The sequence below is a fragment of the Trichechus manatus genome, unplaced genomic scaffold (genome assembly GCF_000243295.1).
Source record: "Trichechus manatus latirostris isolate Lorelei unplaced genomic scaffold, TriManLat1.0 scaffold00063, whole genome shotgun sequence".
Classification (NCBI taxonomy): Eukaryota; Metazoa; Chordata; class Mammalia; order Sirenia; family Trichechidae; genus Trichechus; species Trichechus manatus.
The window spans coordinates 5,357,859-5,375,847 of NW_004443999.1; the positions used below are offsets into that span (position 1 = coordinate 5,357,859).

At 38.3% G+C, this 17,989-nt stretch overlaps 1 protein-coding gene across 20 annotated transcripts in view; it reads right to left on the reverse strand.

Moving 5' to 3' along the window:
- Window positions 1-4,305: 4,305 nt before the first annotated feature.
- TCF4 (transcription factor 4) overlaps window positions 4,306-17,989 on the reverse strand; it is a 391,702-nt gene continuing 378,018 nt past the window's right edge. For 16 of the 20 annotated variants that reach the window (XM_004379247.2, XM_023733972.1, XM_023733966.1 and 13 more), the window contains 5 exons: window positions 11,274-11,409; window positions 9,493-9,655; window positions 6,060-6,289; window positions 5,226-5,366; window positions 4,306-5,046 (listed from right to left, as the gene is read on the reverse strand). In XM_004379247.2, the coding sequence (XP_004379304.1) occupies window positions 5,230-5,366; window positions 6,060-6,289; window positions 9,493-9,655; window positions 11,274-11,409 (666 nt within the window). In that variant the 3' untranslated portion in view covers window positions 4,306-5,046; window positions 5,226-5,229. The remainder of the gene's footprint in view (window positions 5,047-5,225; window positions 5,367-6,059; window positions 6,290-9,492; window positions 9,656-11,273; window positions 11,410-17,989) is intronic. The other 4 variants (XM_023733969.1, XM_023733980.1, XM_012556365.2 and 1 more) reach the window with 1 other exon arrangement.

The window sequence follows — 17,989 nt, forward strand, 5'->3', positions numbered from 1 at the left end:
AGCTGAGAAGGTTCTGCCAAACAGCCGACCAACTGATCCAAAAGGTTAAGGCTGACTTAGCAACCTGCAGCACAACCAAAAACATTGGCGCAGTTCAGAGCTCTTCAAATGCATAGCTTCAGTGTTACATGCACATTAATTATATTCCTTCAATGAGTTAATCCTCTAGACAGTTTGCTTTTTGTTTTGCATGCATCCCATTCCATTTTCATTAAGGGTATCTCTTTCTTGGTCAATCATGTGCTTTGCTTTTGTTTTTGTGAATATTTTTTTTTGTATGTTTTGTTTGTTAAGCTGTCAATACCTCCAACACTTGGAAAATGAAATACAGATGCGGTTTTACTTACAGAAGAGAATCAGAGCTATATGGACAATGCAGAATGAAATGAAACAAGTGTCAGAAGCAGTTTATAAAAATGGCACATTTATTGCTACAGAACGGTCATGTACATGACTTCATCGAATAACTACAGATGAAAACAGGTAATGGCCTAGACCAAGCTGGGTTTGTTTTTGTCTTGAAGGAACTCCAGCACACGACCTGTTTGGACACGTCTACAAATCAGAAATACACCAAAAACATGAAAAAATCGAGGCACTCAGCCACACATTGAAAACAAGGTGTAACTGTTTATCTTTTTTTTTTTTGAAATGTTTTCCCTTTTTTTCTTTTTTTAACAATTTTTTTTTTAGTTTTTAATGCTGCAGCTATGTGTACAGTCGCAAAAAATTTCCCGCTGCGACCTACAACTAAAAAAAAAAAAAAAAATTAAAAAACAAAAAACAAACAAAAAAGCTACCATACAGTTTCATCTCAGTAACACATGGTAAAATAACATCTTTTAAATAGTAAAATAAAGTAACAAACTTTTACTCATAATGATTCCAAAAATCTACAAAGAAGAAATATTCAGAATCTGACAAATTTTTTTTTTGTAATATTCATGGTATAAAAGGATTGCTCCTGCAAAAAATAAGCCAAATATATTTTTTATTTTTAAATTTAGTTTTTTTCCTACTAGGGTGTACTACAGTCTATTTTATAGCAAAAAGAGCACTAGACAGACAAAGCTTTATAACAAAAAGCCAGGCACTGATACATGGTAAATCTCTGCTTTTTTTTTTCTTATCTTCACTTAATTGCATCACAAGTAACAAGAATGAAAAAGGCCACAGTTCATATATTTTCACCATTACATATGTCTATAATACTTGAAATGAGTATGGCAAAACCAGCACTGCACAAAGATGAGTCCACTTCAAGTCCCATAAGAGCATGTCTCTAAAGAAAAACAAACGAAACCAAAGCAAAATAAAAAGAGGCCTAACGGCCTTGGTGCCCCATTGTGTTGGAATTCATCACATTCCATCTTGACTTTTTTGTTTGTTTGTTTGTTTCCAGTCAGCCAGCAGACTAAATTTTTGTGCTTGTTTATGCTGAAATGGTTTCATTCCTGACTCAAGTTCACTTTTGGACACAGATCACATTCTGTCTGTTGGATGCAAAGACGGAAATCCTCTTAACCCCAAGTCTTGTTTCGATTCCCTCCCCACCCCACCCCCAACCCCTCATCAAAATAAAGATCACAAATAAAAATAAAAATCAAGAGATAGGAAAAAGTGAAAAACAAAAAGGAATCGGAAGACTGAATCAGAACAAGTTGCATCACTGGGTGGACTGACAGTTGTAAAAACATTAGTGTTCCTTGCAGCTACACAGAAGACAAATGGTAAAAAAGTTCTAGATGAACAGATCCCTATTCTGCATATTCATAAATTACTTGAATGTGGAGGTGGATCAACTGTTCCAAGTCGCTTTTAAAGTCCAAGTGTCTTAAACAGATCCCCAGCTTAAATATCATCATATATAGTGTAGTCTGGACCCTTATGAAATTTTTGTATAGTACTTTTGTCCTGTATTTTGCTAAATTTTACTCGAACATCCAGCGCAGGATACCAATATCTTACCTGGGTTTGATAATTACAAAACAACGACAAGAAAAAAACACATTAAAAAGGCCACATTCCCTTTCATCTTTTTTAATGGGGATACAACCCAATTAATACGGAGAGGTGCCGATCATGTTTCTCCACCAAGCAAAAAAGTTGTGAGCAGCTTTTGGTGGCCGTTGAAATAGTTTTCCACTTATTTCCAAAGGGAATTCAACAATAGAGGTATTACATTACTGAGTAATGAATACATCAAAGCTGGTGAGCAATAAATTGCAGCTTTTACTCTGTTTGAGTGAGAACAAAACATAAAGCACCAATTTAAAAAATAATCAAATGACAATTTAATTTTTTGCTTTGTTTACAGACTTGAAAAACTTTAATTCAGCTCTATAAAGCACCTTCATGATAACATGTATCAAAAGTGCCTTTCTTAAAATGTACATCAATGCAGGGAGTGTTTCCAGTTCCCTAAAGAGTAAACACCGTACTTTCTTCTGTACACTTATCCTGAATTGATCAGAGTATACCTGCTTCCTATATAATATTGTTTCTAGGGATACCCGCCTTGGTCGACTATACAAAATGAGTGCAGAATGTACCACTAAAACGAAATCTTTAACAGACTGAGGAAACAACCACACAATGGTTTTCATTATTCAGGGAGGAGAGGAGAGTAAACATCATTGTCTTCCAGGCCCTTCTCTGAGCCCCTTTGTTCGCACATTTCACAGGAAAGCCCCCAAAACAACTTTTCCTGAAGTTTGATTTCTGCTCTTCTCCTAACGTTTTCAATCCACCTCCACATTTTAGGAACTTATCAACAAATCAAAGTATTTTAGTTTTATCGCTACTGAACATATTTACAGTTTTCAACACACACACAGCTAATCAAAATGTTTATGGGTTTGTAAAAGATGACCACGTGGTAACTATCTTATTTGTTCTTACATTTTCAGAAATGAACATAAAATTCAGATTCTTGTAGCTCACTATTTCATTTAAATGAGACTTTTTTTAACCACAGTTTAAAAAAAAACAAAAACAAAATCTGATACAATGTATTAAAACACATAATAACGAGTCTACATGTGAAAATATAACTTTTACATACACAATTTCAAAATAATGATACATTTGTTTGCCATTTGTTGCATAAAATTTACAAATGTATTTCATTACTATGTAACTGGCAAAACAGGAGAACAGATGGAACATTTAGACCATTTCGATGGATTTATGGCATTTTACTCAGTGCTGATAGGTGGAAAAACTACTTGAACAGGGATTTTTTTTTCTTAATACATGCCAAGATTGTGTGGCTGTAAAAATAGAAACGAGTTAAGAGACAAAAGGATGCTGACAAATACCTAACTAGGAGCACTATTTGTTTACTGCACTATACACCAAAGTCAATCATTATAAAGATTCACGATGGAAGTTGGTTCAATTGTGCCCAGACGTCAAAGCTAGCTATCTGATGAGTTGCTGTGCCATAGCTTGATCTATGTTTCTATCAAATATGTTAAGTATAAACTTCATTCATACTGGCCAGAGAAATACTGTACTAGCCCTCCTCACGAAAGTGCAACTTAATGCTTTAGGACTTATAAGGCTTATTATAATGCTGCATGATGATTGAATATTGGCATTTCTCAAATGAAGGAGGAGCCAGTTAAGTCATCTACATTTTAGTAAACCCATTTTGAAGGAAAAAAAAAAATCAAGAAAGCAACAAAATCAATCAGCTCTGTCACACTACTTGCAATTTTCGCATTTGATGGTTTTTGAACTTTTTTTTGTTTGTTTTTGTTTTTGTTTTTTTTTTTTTCCAAAAATCTGACCATGTATTCAGAAACACCTCACTGCACACTACTTCGGCTACACACGTAGGTAACACTTTTTAATCATCTTGTTAAATCACAGCCACTTTGATTATGTTATGTTTCCGATGATATAAACATTGGAAGGCACAGTGGTAACATTGTAGCATTCTAACCTTGTACCTCTGAAAATCCCAGAAGAGGGTCACAAACGCAACATTACAATCAGACAAACTCTTTTTTTTTGCCATGTCTTGGTAATGCTGCTTGTAATATCTACACATGATGTGACTTTTAAGTCCTGTGTTCCCAAAAGACTGGAGAAACAACTTTCTACTTATTTATGAATGAGAAGCAACATCAGGGTCAGCATTTCATCCTGCACTACCCCTCCGGAAGCAGAGTTGGCACTACAGGTTATGATAACAAACCGGGGAAAGGGACAGAAAGAAGACCAAAACAAAACAAAACAAAACCAAAAAAAAAAAAAAAAAAAAAAAAAAATTCCATATTTACAGTAAAATCTTTCTTTTAAAAAAGTTAATCAGTACTATTTTTTTACAGGAGAAAAAAGTTTGAAACAAATGAACAGAAGCTTACCATAGTCACTAAATTTTTAATATATATTTATATATATATTTATATATATATTTGTCATAGGTCTATAAGATCCATCTGTTCTTCCTACCCTAAGGAATGGCTAATGTCATCACTTCGTTGTCATCAGGACGTTTGCTGGTTTTGTTACTAGGGCAGCCGAGCTTCCCCTATGTGATATCCAGTAATTATATAAACACTAGCTGACTTGAATACCAACAAAAACGTTCATGTAGTTTTCTTCAGAAGTACACTTTTTCATTATTGCAAGTTTACAATTTTTTAAATTAAATATTTTTTTTTCAGACTTACAAATTAATTATATTTTTTTTTTTCGAAAAGAAGTTTAGGCACAAATGCATTGTTCCACAGTGTGGAGAGATTGCCATCCAGTCTCTGGGCTGGGTCTCAGCCTGCACATACTGCTTTGCACATTCTGAATGATATGTTAGAGAGTCGTCCCTCAAGTTGCACTTTTTTCGTTCTTTCTTTCTGTTTGTCTGTTTTCTGATAACTGGGAATGCTGAAACCTCTTGCGTCTGTGATTCATAACTACTCAGACTTGTCTTATATTACAAAAAAGGGGGTCAAGGAGAAGTGTTTATGTGGGTTTAAGATAGTACAGCTGTTAAGGAAGTGGTCTCTTGTTTTAATGAAGCAATGTGGCAACTTGGACCTGAGAAGGGAAGAGGGAGGAAAATTAATTAATACATTTATAACAGAAGACATGGTTTTTTAAGACTTTTTCCAAGAAAAAAAAAAATCTGCTAATTTGGGTAAGATCTGACTTTCACGGTTGAGGCCTCGGTGAGAGTTACATGTGATTACTTCGGAAATGACTGAAAACCAACTTGCCCTTTTACATCTGTCCCATGTGATTTGCTGCATCTCCCATCCCAGGGTGAGGGCCCGCCAAGGAGAGCGGGGGTGGCTCCGAGGACACCTTCTCTTCCTCCCTTCTTTTCAGACACGCAGCTTTAGGATTCAGATTCCTTTCTGGGGAGGAAGGAAGAAGACGGGGCATTTAGTTAAGGCCAGTGCTGCTGGGAGCGGGGCAGTAACGTACTCTTACATATGTGTCTGACCCCTTTTCCTAACTTGGACGTTACCGAATGAAACGAACCGTTAGCCAATGTGCAGCAGAGTCAGTCAGTCTGTTAGTAACTAATAAAACTGCACTGCGTGGCTAATTTGCATAGCCATCTGACAGTATGAAAGAGTTGGTAAAGCAGACCTACTGAGCTCCAATTACCGACAGTACTTATGGACATGTCATAATGTAGTCTTAATTATTAGAGGAGGGAGTTCTGCTGGTGCAATGGTTAAGTGCTCAGCTGCTAACTGAAAGGTTGGCGGTTTGAACCCACTAAGTGGTTCTGCAGGAGAAAGACCTGGTGATCTGCTTCCATAAAGATTATAGCCTAGAAACCCTATGGGGTTCTACTCTATCACAAGGGATCACTATGAGTTGAAAATTGACTCAATTATTAGAGAACCCTAAAAGTCAATTACAGGAGACAAGGAAGCTGTCCTGTAAATTCAGACATGGTCTGCAATTGCAACAATTATTCTGAGTGATGCCTGAAGTGTCCACTCTCTGCTCCTGCCCGAGGCTGATATATTTGCGTGCTCCTTGCCCACTGCCTGCTCTCAGGGCCCTTTCCCAGGAGGCTGGTGGCCTGCACTGACCTCGGACTTGCTGCTCCAGGCTGAGGATGACAGCCACGGCCTGGTGGAGGATCAGGAGCTTGGTCTGGGGCTTGTCACTCTTGAGGTGGAGCTGCACCATGCGGCCAAGCTCCTTGAAAGCCTCGTTGATGTCACGGACCCGCAGGCGCTCGCGGGCATTGTTGGCCATCCTCCGCTCCTTCTCACGCTCCGCCTTCTGCTCTGGCGTGAGGTCTTCGTCATCATTATTGCTGCGAGACAAAAAGGACGCGAAATTTTCTAATGGTGTGGGGGAAAACAAGACATCTAAAATTACTTTCGTTTTCTCCTGGGTTTTTCATGGCATTTTTCAACCTCAAGCCATGTTCTTGGTAGACTTTTACATCAACTTGAGCTGGGGCTTGCTTTTAGACTGCTGGGATAGTCCAGGCACAAAACAGTTTGTTTCTCCCAGACATTAAACCCAAACCAAATAGGAGAAGAGAAGCTAGTTGATAAAGTCAGAACTCAGAGTGTGCCTGTCCTGATGTAGGGTGGCAAGAAGGGGACACAGCATTTACTGATAAGATTACACTCTGCAAACAGGCCACTGTCAACTCAGGCTTAACCTACGTGCATAACCACACTTCAGAAAGATTTCTGACCATAAACTTTTTTTTTAAGCTTTCATACGGTGACATCGGAAACCTGAGGAAAACAAGTACTTCAAAAAAAATCTTGGATAAGTTCAAGTAACATGTCATAATAAACACGATGCAGCTTAACAGGAGGAGGAAGAGGGTCCTATGCTCAGGACACAAAAGCTATGGGAGTGGAGATCGTCAGACAGGTTTCGCCATTAACTAGCTTTAAAGGCCCGGTCAATGCACTTAACGTATCTGAGTCTTATTTTCTCCATGTAGTGAATAAAAGGTTAGACACACAGGATCTCCATGGCTTTCAAGGTCACGAGTGCTTATGATCTCCGAAGTTGAGGAAACCTGAACGGTTGAACACAAAGCAAAACAGTACAAAAACCAAACACCTACTGGTTACAAACGACCATGCCCTCATTGGGAGTCAAAGCAAAAACACTAATCTCAGACTGTGCAAACTGAAATATTATTTGATTCATATCGAAGGCATGGTTGGACCTGGTATAGTCTGCAAAGGTAAGATCATTCCTGTCCCTTTCTGCGTGCCATATTGACAGGTTAGAGACTTTTTAATGAAGGGTAAACAGGGTGAAGAGCCATCCAGAAAGCATATCATATAAGGAAGATTTCATGGCGTCAGGGTTTCAAACATTTCAAGGGCTATTACGCAAAAAAAAAAAAGACATAGCAGACAACTTGTATTGTCTCAGGAAGGCAGAACAGAACACAGAACACTAAGTTGAATATTCTGACTTAACATGAGCAAGAAACTTTTTAGGTATTAGAGACACCAAAAATGAAGCAAGCTTCACTGAAAAGTAACATATTCCCTATTACAAGAAACAAAATGGAGGCAGCCACCTGTAAGGATGTTAATCTAGAGATTCAAGCGTAGGAAGGGACAAGATCCCGAGGATCATGAAGGTTACCTTCTACTTTAAGATGCCATGAATCTGAGATGTTTACAGAATAAAGATTATTAATTACAACCATTCAGAGTGGGAGGATAGAAGTTATCTTCCATTCCACGCACATTTAATGAATGTTGGCTTAAAATCAATGGCTCTAAATCCTTCATTTTGGAGACTGTCTCTGGGTAACTTCCAAAAGGCAACAAGGACCACTGATTGAGAGGCCCCAATCAATCAAAAAAGGAAGTGGTATTCTTGGGTTGCAAGTTCATGTTGCACCTAAAGACGATGTATGTAAGCCAAGGACACTTCAGTGAAGGGGTAAAGTATGGATGAAGGGCACTAAAAAAAAATCTTTCAAGATGGGCCTGTCTGCATAGGTGAGAAACATGTAATTGAATTGAACCAACTGGGAAAAAAAGGCCCTCTTTTTCTGTCACCTGATCCTCCTCACTTCCTCTGCGGATGGATCCCTTCCCACCCGTGACCTCTGCTGGTGCCAAGGCAATCAGGTTACAATTAACTCACTTCACTACACCAAAAGGGTACCTTCACTACACCAAAAGGGTGCAACAAGCAAAATGGAAACAGAGCCAAGTCTCTCCTGGGCCCGTCTTGAAGCTAATAATTTGGTGATATTTTTATACATCAAACATGCCATACCTAACACAAAATGGGAACTTGTTTTCCAAAGGTTTTCAGGTTTTAATAACTGATTAGAATTGGCTATTCACTTATAAATAAATTGGTTATGCAAATGAAACTGCCTAGATTTTGCAAGTATTGTCTTGCAACACGGATTTGGAGGCATACGTAAATGTCGCAAGGGTGACCTTTTTAAAAGAAGGTTTTTAACAGCAATTGAAATGTTGTTCAGAAACTTCAAGGAATCCATTAATATGCATAAGAAGTAAATGGTAATTAAATTACCAAGAACTGACTGGACTAACACAGACGCTATTAAGGATGTGAAAGCCCCCCATTAGGATTTCTTACCAAGAGTGCAAGAAACTTTGCAGGGATGGTCCAAAGAGGTAAACTAGAAGTTGTTAACATTTTTGGAAATGCTGGGGCAGGATACGTAATGAAATTTATCTCAATAATCATTACGGCAACACGAAAATACAAAGAAGTCTGTTCTTAGTTCAGAAAAGACACTAGCTGTAACTCTGAGAGCCTCAGCCTTTTAAAAGAAGGGGTGTAATCTTAGGACAATTGGTTTACTTTGCAAATAAAAACGACTAAAGAGAATTGGGGCAAAGAACACGGGTGTCATGGTATTCAAAAACCATCTTATTACCAGATTAGAGTTAACATTCGAGGAAAGATATTAAAATTTAAAGATATCAGATATTTAAGAAAACCAGCCAGAAACTATTTTCCTGCAGTAGTATTTTCTGCAGAAAGGAGTATCCAAGGGAAGAAAAAACAGCAATTGAGGTATTACTCTTAAAGGTATCAATGTTTAGGATAAAGTCTGGGAAATCACTATTTTCTCACATTAGTCGTAAGAAGAAAAGTTACAGTGTTCATATACATCGATGTAGTCTTTAACATGGCTATGATCTCTTTTTTTAGAAATAATTTAGAAAGGACATTTCAGATCAAATTTGTAGAATAAGAATCGTTTTAAAAACAAACCATTTGCACTTGAATCAATTACAAATTGTTTTTACTGTGTGGAATTAGCACTGGGACCAAATTCAGAAATGCAAAGGTATTTTAGGCTTCCCTAGAGTACGGGTATCTCAAACGATACTTTTAGTACTTCTAGAATAGGCCTTTCGTTTTCTTTTCAGCTGCAGATTTACCTGCCAGGAAAAAACCGAATAGTTTCTTCCTGTTCTGTTCACTTCATCAAAGTCCAATAAAGGAATTAAATGAAGCGACAGTATTATATACTGTTACCTAGATCTTGACCTAGTAATTGATTTGATATCCTTCTTGTCGTCATCTAATTTCTTGTCCTCGGAAGATTTCGTGTCTTGCAGGTTCTCATCGCCCTCGTCATCGGATTTGATCTCAGAGCTGCCGGAGGAGACACTCTGCCCCTGGAGTCCTGGTGGCATGCCTAAGGAGAAAGAAGCAAAAACAGGTGACTCTCAGGCCACAGACTCACTGCACAATGACGGCACCCAGACCTCTAGGCTGCCAGCTCTCCAATTCAGACTGCGGCACGGCGATCTCTCTGTCACTTTTTTCCTGCTCTCTGGTGAAGTTTCAAAAACGCACCTGCGGAAACAAGTTTTCCCTGCATTGGCTCGGAGGTTAAATTCTATTTTGCAATCTTTTGGAGTAGATGGTAATTTCACTGTCTACAAAACATCAACTTAATTGCAATGAAAATCATAATCATGAAAATCACACACTGCAATGTTCTGATTAAGAACCCAAGTAAATATCAGCTATTATATTGAGTTTCTTCCATATGCAATGATTTAATAGAAAAATGTCCTTAAAATATAATTCCCAGGGAGTACTCTAAATATGTGCAGTCAAGACTTCAACAGATACCCTAATAATATTCTGAAATTAGGCTTCTCTTATTCTCAAGGAGTAATCAGCATTTAAAAGTGGTACATATGGAAGGCAGATAGCTGCTTGCTGAAGACATTTCTAGCTTTATCATTGCTCAGCTTTCTAAGATCACAATACATTTTAAAACTTGACCCTAATGTAGTCCTGCTATCTAAGGTAGAAGCATGTCCATCTAAGTATGTCCTTCTATTTGCAATCTGTGTAGTCTAGAATCTTGTCACTCAAAATTTGCCCCATGGGCCAGGAGCATTCTTATCATCTGTGAGCCTGTTAGAAATGCAGAATCTCGGGCCCCACCGAGACCTACTGAATCAGAACGTGATGCACACACACATTAAGGTTTGCGAAGCACTGATCTAGGACTGAGAGCAAAACTAAACATTCTTTTAAAGAAAGATTCAACCAAATTAGTAACATTCAGACAAAGATGGGCACACACACCCCTATATATATAAGCAACACTCAGGTTCTTACAATGTTTAACAGTCATAAAAAAAGCTTCTATGTAGTCCTGTGTGGTAGTGTCACTATTTTTAGATTAAAGGTGAGGGAATGAGAAGATGCTGTTTAAGTTTCTCCTAGTCACCTGACCAGCAAGTATACTGAGTCTGGAACCCAGGTCTTGCTCCAACAGTGCAACTTCTTAGGGTCATGAAAACCCCCTGGCAACCAGTAACATGAGGCAATCATTGCTGGGCTAGATGACTCTAAGAGCTAACATCCACCCAACCAAATTCCATCTTTCAAACGTACCTATATTTCCTTCAATCCTTAGAAAAAACAAGTTTCCCTCCTTCCTATCCGTTTGGAAATGTCATTTTCAGGCCACAACTAACCACATTAGAAGACCTGAATGAGTAAAACGGGGAAATAGCTAAAATAAAATTCCCTCTCATCAGTCTGCTGTCTCATTCCCTGCTGAAATAGGACCAAGACTTTGGAAGATGCTTGAGGAAAACAGTTACGGAAGAAACACAATTAGCAGGCTGACTTCTAACTACTTTTCCATTTACTTACCATTTTTGTACCCAGTTTTATTCTTGGTTTTCTGCCAGTGCTTCCTGAGGGAGGAATGCCAAGTAAGCTGGGTATCAACATCGAATCTACTGTTGACAAATGAAGTCAGAAGCACTCCTCCGAGGCTAACCTACCTCTGTAAGGATCCTGGGGTGGGTTCAAGTCAGGGGAAGTTGCAGACTGGACAGGAAGTTGTGGAACTGGAACCTGGTTTGGCACAAGAGAATGGCTGCCTCTCAGGGCCACGCCATCTTCACGATGGGCCCCAACCTGAAAGAGTGAGAGGAGCCACAGAGTTAGCAGGACCCAGAAGGACCACTGGCTGTTTCCTGGGGGTGGCCAAGACCTGGTGAAGGAAGACTGGCCTTTAAAAAACAATACTCCCAACTGCATTTCACTAGAGGGCGCTGAAGGACCATGCATGCACCTATAGTAACATGCAAAACATTTAACACTCAGTAAGATGCTGTGCTGTACATTCAGTGACAAATATGGCAGCGTAGCTCAGGCAGGTAAAACGTCAAATTGTCTCCCAGGGTGCTGCAGCGGAGCGCACTGATTCATACCCATCTGTCTTCTATCATGTCCACCAACAGATCTGACAATTATCTTAATGCCCATATGCTTAATTGTGGGCTTCTCAATTCCCCCATTGCTACTGGAAATCCTACAGGAATTTCAATTTGGCATTCGACTTTCATTTCAGGGGATAAGATTCTCAGGCCTGCCATTTTTTTTTTTTCCATAATGCCAGCTAAGCCTCTGACAGCGGAAGCTACAGCAGTATGGGATATAGCCCCTGCTCGGTACAAATATAATAAAATGTCACCTGGCTTTCCAAAACTGGCAGCCCATTCCAAATTAATGTTTACTGTATTTCATCAGCTGCTGAGTTCCAAATCCAAAGGGGGACCGTTTCTGCCAATGCCACCACACCAGAAAATGTACCAATAAAGGTTTTATTAAACACACCAGTAATGTCATCATTGCCATGCAAGGATGTTTGGACATTTTTCCATTCCCCCCCCCCCATTCTGATCCTAGAAAGACTCGCTATTGTAAACACTATTTATGCTTCCGAAAATAAAATGATAGAGAATGGTATGAGTACTTGGTTTGGAAAAAAACGTTGCCGAGCTTTTTATTAACTACTACCTATTCTGGGGTCCAGAGACGTTGAAGCGGTGGCATTGAGACAGCAATTGCTGACTCTGTAGCATATGCCTTAAAGCAAGCCCATTAAGCATCTGTAAACCATGAGGAACAGCAGTAGCTCACATTTCCCTTTGTGTTTCCAAGCTAGGGTGTAGTTTTTTCTTAGCCTTACTGCTTAATGGGACAGTGGGTTTAACACTCTTTATTCATGAATTTATAACGCTATAATTAAAAAGCTTGATCTTTCCAACCCAAAATATAAAACGACGAGGCAGAATTGTTCACTCTTTTACTAAAAAGATATTTGAAGAGTATTTCCAAAGAATGCAACAACAAAATCTGAACCGACCACCATCAAATTCACCGCACTGAAGCCTGTGTTATCTAAAGGCAGTCAAGTATGAAGTGTCACTTTTATATACTTTAAAACAAAACAAAAGAACGTAACTTAGGGAAAGCACATCAATCATACAAATTGTTCAGATGTAAAATGTAGCAAGAATAGTCAAGGATTTAAAGGGTCAACAAGTATAGATGTACATGTTAGCCCAAGAGAATTCAGGAGTCTGGTGGAGTCTGTACCTGGTTCATGTGTCCCGTTCACAAAACTTTTGGAAAGACGGTTATCTAGCCTTTATGTGGGTGCTTCAAATGTACAGAGATCCTGATTATCTCCCAAAGTAGCCCATTTCACCAGAAATCTGCTCTTTAGATCCCACCCACTAGTCTGAGTCTTTATCTTCTGGAGGTCCACGGAATAAGTGTGAACGTTTTTCACATATTTAACACAGTGGTCAAGGCACTCTCGCCTTTCACCTGTAACTTAAGCTTGTTTTCTTACAGGCAGACCCGGGCCTAGCCAGTGCCTTCCGCAACTTTTCACCCACTCTATTTTTATTTTCCTTCTGAACAAGAGTGACAGTTATATTTCATTCAGGTTTTGATGTGCCATTTTTGTATTTGTGCTTGTAGAAGACTGATTCAGTCAATGATTATCTTTTTAATCTAAGATGTCAACTTGTAAGCATGAATTTTACAGGCCTTGATCAAATGGTAGCTCTTTAAGTCTGTCAATCATGTTAACCTAAATAATTACCTTAGTGCTGATTCATATTTATTGCTATTCTCAATGGACTTAAATTTCTTGTATCTTCACAAAGGATTATTCTAAGCTGGAGTCATTGAAAGTAACCACAGATTTAAGCACAATGATGTGGACTCCTTCTCTTTCTGAATCATCCTATGAAAACTCTCCAGTCTTCTTTATAGGTATCTGTGATACAATTTAAAGTTAACATTTGGCTTTTCTCTTAAGATATATTCAGTTATTGATACTGAAGTTTCTTTTCTTTTTTTCAATTTCCAGACCATATTCAGATTAGGTTTCAAAAGAGAAAAAGAGAACTCACCGTCAATTACCTTTTTTTCCCCTCAACTATTATGAAAGACAGTGTAACATCAGAAAGAGTACAATAATGAGAGTCAGCAATACCTAGATTTTAATTGTTTTTTTTTTTTTTTGTTAACTGTGTAACCACGGGTAAGTGACTCAAATGCAAAATGGTTATATAAAAATGAGTCCCAGATTTATTGTAAGGAGTACCAACAATATATGTAAAACAACTGGTGCATAACAGGCACTCAATAACGGTAGCTCTTATGTGATTTAACTGAAAACCCTAGCATGCTACAACAAAAATAAAAGCTTGAGAATCTTCATTTATGACCACCTTTGTACGCTTTGTCTCTATTATATTCATATCCATTGGATTTTAAATCCTTCTCCTGTACAATGACAGAAAAATCTTAAGTGACATTATAAATATGTTTGAGAATATAGTGGTTACAACTATATTTTTGTTTGGATTTTAGGCATATGTGTTACTTAACTCTGTCATTTTCTGTAACATCCCAAATAATAGCAACCATTTTTCATAAAGGAAGTTGGAGACAAAGTTATCCTTGATGCTATAAGGTCTTGCTTGCAACTACATCTATCCCCCATCAAGTGAATGACTGAAGATGAATCCAGATCCAAGTGGTAATGAGCTGGACTCTCCGGGATCAATACTACTGTCCCTGGTTGTGGAACAGTATTCCAATTTGAAGAATGAGCTTTGCTCTGCACGTTTCCTTCAGCACAGCATGCCCTAACCCTAGTTACTTCTCTTTCAGAAACATTATTTCTGGTCACATAAGAGACAAAGAAAGAAAGTGGATGGCTAGCACAAACCCATCACCAGAGTAAGTCAGAAACAGAGGAACCAATATAGTCATCAGTCAGGAATTTTTTTTACTTTCCATACAATAAATATATAGCAATGTAACTAGAAAAAGGCAGACTCCTTCAATCTACAAATTGATTCTTAAGATTTGCCTACTTTTAGAAAATCCATACTTAATTAACGTCCTCTTTTCTTAACCTTTCCAGATAGTCTACAGTTAAAAGCCAGTTTATGAAAACAGTAAATTTTACCAATACTGATTTTATTTTTTTTGCAATCATTAGGAATAGTCTAGTCTTCTCTTAGTCACATACAATGTAGGTTTAGATCTATTTTAGTGAAAGATAAAACTAAAACTTCAAATGTATTCAGTAATTGTTAAGTGACTGGTCAGAGGTGCTAATTAACTGGAAAACATTTACTCATCTGCTCCCCGCCTTTTACTTTTGCAAGGTGCTGGGGAGAAGGTGAAGAGTAACTCAGTGGCAGCCCTGCCCTGATGGAGCTGACAGGATCTTCCGTGGAGTCTGCACACTGATTGAATTAGTGTGGCAATTGTAACAGTAGGGAACAGAGATGCATCTGAACTTGCTCAAATAAAAGGAGAGTGATCATAAAGATTTTCGTAACTTAGATTTTGGACAAGCAGAGCTTTTGGGGTTCAAGGCTGCTCTCCTTGTCTAGTCTCCTTGTCTTGCATGGACCACTGCAATCTTTCTACCTCCCTCTGGTGGCACCTCTGCCACTCTGGCTTCTGCCCCCTCATGACTACAGCCCAGACTCCTGCTTCGTGGCCTCTCGTGGTACGCTCTTTCAAGCTCTCTATCTGCTGCTAATGCCCTCTCTTAGTATTTCTGAGTTCAGAACGCCAAGATAATCTGATGGCCCAGCTCATTATTTTGAAGCAGACAGGAATCATCCTATGAATGGGCCACCATAGGAGCAGATGTCCCCACACCTGGTCCAATGAGCTACAAAAGGAGGAAGGAAGACCAGATCGTGGGGTCCAAACACAGTTCCCTTGGCCTGCTCCTTCTGCAGGCTCCATAAGTCGTGGCTAGTTATCTCATATACAAAGAGCCCTGGTGATGGAACGGTTAAATGCCTGGCTGCTAACTGAAAGGCTGATGGTTTGAGCCCACCTGGCAGCTCCCACAGGGTCGCTAAGAGTTGGAATTGACTCAACAGCAACGGGTTTGGTTTTTTGGTTTGGCAGCTCCGAGGGAGAAAGAGCTGGTGTTCTGCTCTCGTAAAGATTATAGCCTAGAAACCCCATGAGGCAGTTCTACTCTACATCACATGGCATTGCTATCAGATGGAATTAACTCGATGACACCCAACAGTACAGTTACATAAACCTATCTAAGTTACACTGTATCTTAAGTTATATTCAAATTCTAATACAGATAACTAAATTCTCCTGTGTAAATTTATTGGGAATAATTAAGTACCTTTAGAAACACCTTTTTTTTTTGAATCACTCAAGTACCATATAATTTTAAATAACCTTACTTTTGAGGAAAGAGTTTATATATTAGAAGCACTTTTAAATCACAGAAAATAAGACTTCAGGGGCTTGGAGGGACTTTGGAAATTAGCCTAATCCTCATTTTTCAGGGAAGAAAGCTAAGGCCAAGCATAGTTAAGTGACTTTAGTGAGTGAATGTCTACTTAGAGGACTATAACAGTTTTTAAACTCAGGAAAGTTACAACAGCATTGAATAATTTGAATGGACACATACATAAATAGGGGAGGGAAGCACAGTTAAGGGGAAAAAGGGGCTTAACTGTTTACTTCCTAGAGCTTTTGTTTTAAAACTGTTTGTGTGTGTGTGTGTGTGTGTGTGTGTGTGTGTGTGTGTGTGCGCATATACAATAAAACCTGAGAAAGGCAGAACTTGTGTCAGGTAGAAACTTGTCAGAGAAGGAAAATTCAAATATTTTCCACTAAAACAAGTGATAGAAAAGTGTTAAGACTGCACCCTGTCAAAGGCAGAAAACTTGTGAGACCCAAAAAAACAAGGCACCCTGTTGAGTTCGGTCGGCTCTCACAGGTTTCACTGTATATACATACATACACACACATAAAATAATATGAAAATCATTTTAATTTTCTCTATTATAGCGGGAAAAAAAATCATAGTTTACCAACTCAGGCCAAGGCCAAGATGTCTAACTAAATTACAAAATTTAATATTTGCCGCAACTCCTCCAACATAAACAGATTTAAAAGACATGCAGTTTCAAATTAGGTGGCTGTTGGCAAGGCTGTTTTTATATGATGATGCGTACAGCATCCTGGTAAATATCCTTGTCCTTATCCTCATGCTAACAACAAACACCATAAACAAAAAAGACTTTCAGTGGTTTTGCTCTCTTTGTTTCCAGGGAGTATTGTGAAAGTAATTATTCTGTTGTATTTAAGAGGCCTATTTCATGGATGGCAAAATGTATTAAATTTCATTTGGCAGTTATTCAATCCTTGTTAATGTTATCTCCAGAGATAAATGCTTCAAAACAGGCTTTCAGACCTCAGCTACTTCTCTTCTACCATAATCCTTCTAAAACAGTATAGGGTGGAAACTGTAGGAAACTTCTCTTCAATTTCTAGACCAAGTGATAATTACAGAGCAAGCTCTTTAATAAGGATGCCACAAAACCAGCTATGCTATCAGAAACATTTTGGTATGTCAAAATTAAAGTTTGTTATTAATGGCATCTGGTTCAAAAAAATTCTTTTTGACATAGATGTTTTTTTCAAAAAGAAGAAAAATAATAACAGGAAAATGCGACAAAGAACAGTCCTGGTAACTTTTACTTTTCTCTCTCCTTGTTTTGCCATAAACATGGGAAGAAAAGTTGATGGGTTTTCACTGTAATTAGACACCCATTGACACAGAAAACAGTTTTGGTGTCTGAACTGTAATCTCCCCATGAAATATCAATTATACATGACAGTTGTAGAGAGCTAGATTTCAGTTTCAATTATCTTGCCAGATCTCTGTCATATTAGAGGTAAGCAAACTTATTTTCTCAAATGTGCAAAATACCACTTAGTCCGAAAGCGCATCTTATAAAGAGGTGGGAAGTGGTCACGCAAACTTTTTAAATGGCTCATAGGTGGGAACTCGCAAGTTCACAAAATGGCAGCAGTAGATGGATACTGGGAGGAACAGTATCAGACACAGAGAGATTCTGTAAAAAACAAGACCTACTTCTAATAACCAACTCTTTTGTGGGAGAAAGACCTACCATCTGGGTCTCTTCAACTACAAATATAATCTCAGTATAGCTAAATTTAAAAATCTATCAGAGTTTTTTTTTTCCCCCTATTCATGTGATTAAGCTTTTAAAGGACTTTTCTCTAGAGTCGTATCTGGCTTCAATTCTTTTGTTTGGATTTTGATTTGATTCTTAAAAGGTTTATTCCAAGAAGACTTCATAACTGTCTTGAGAACACCTAATTTTTT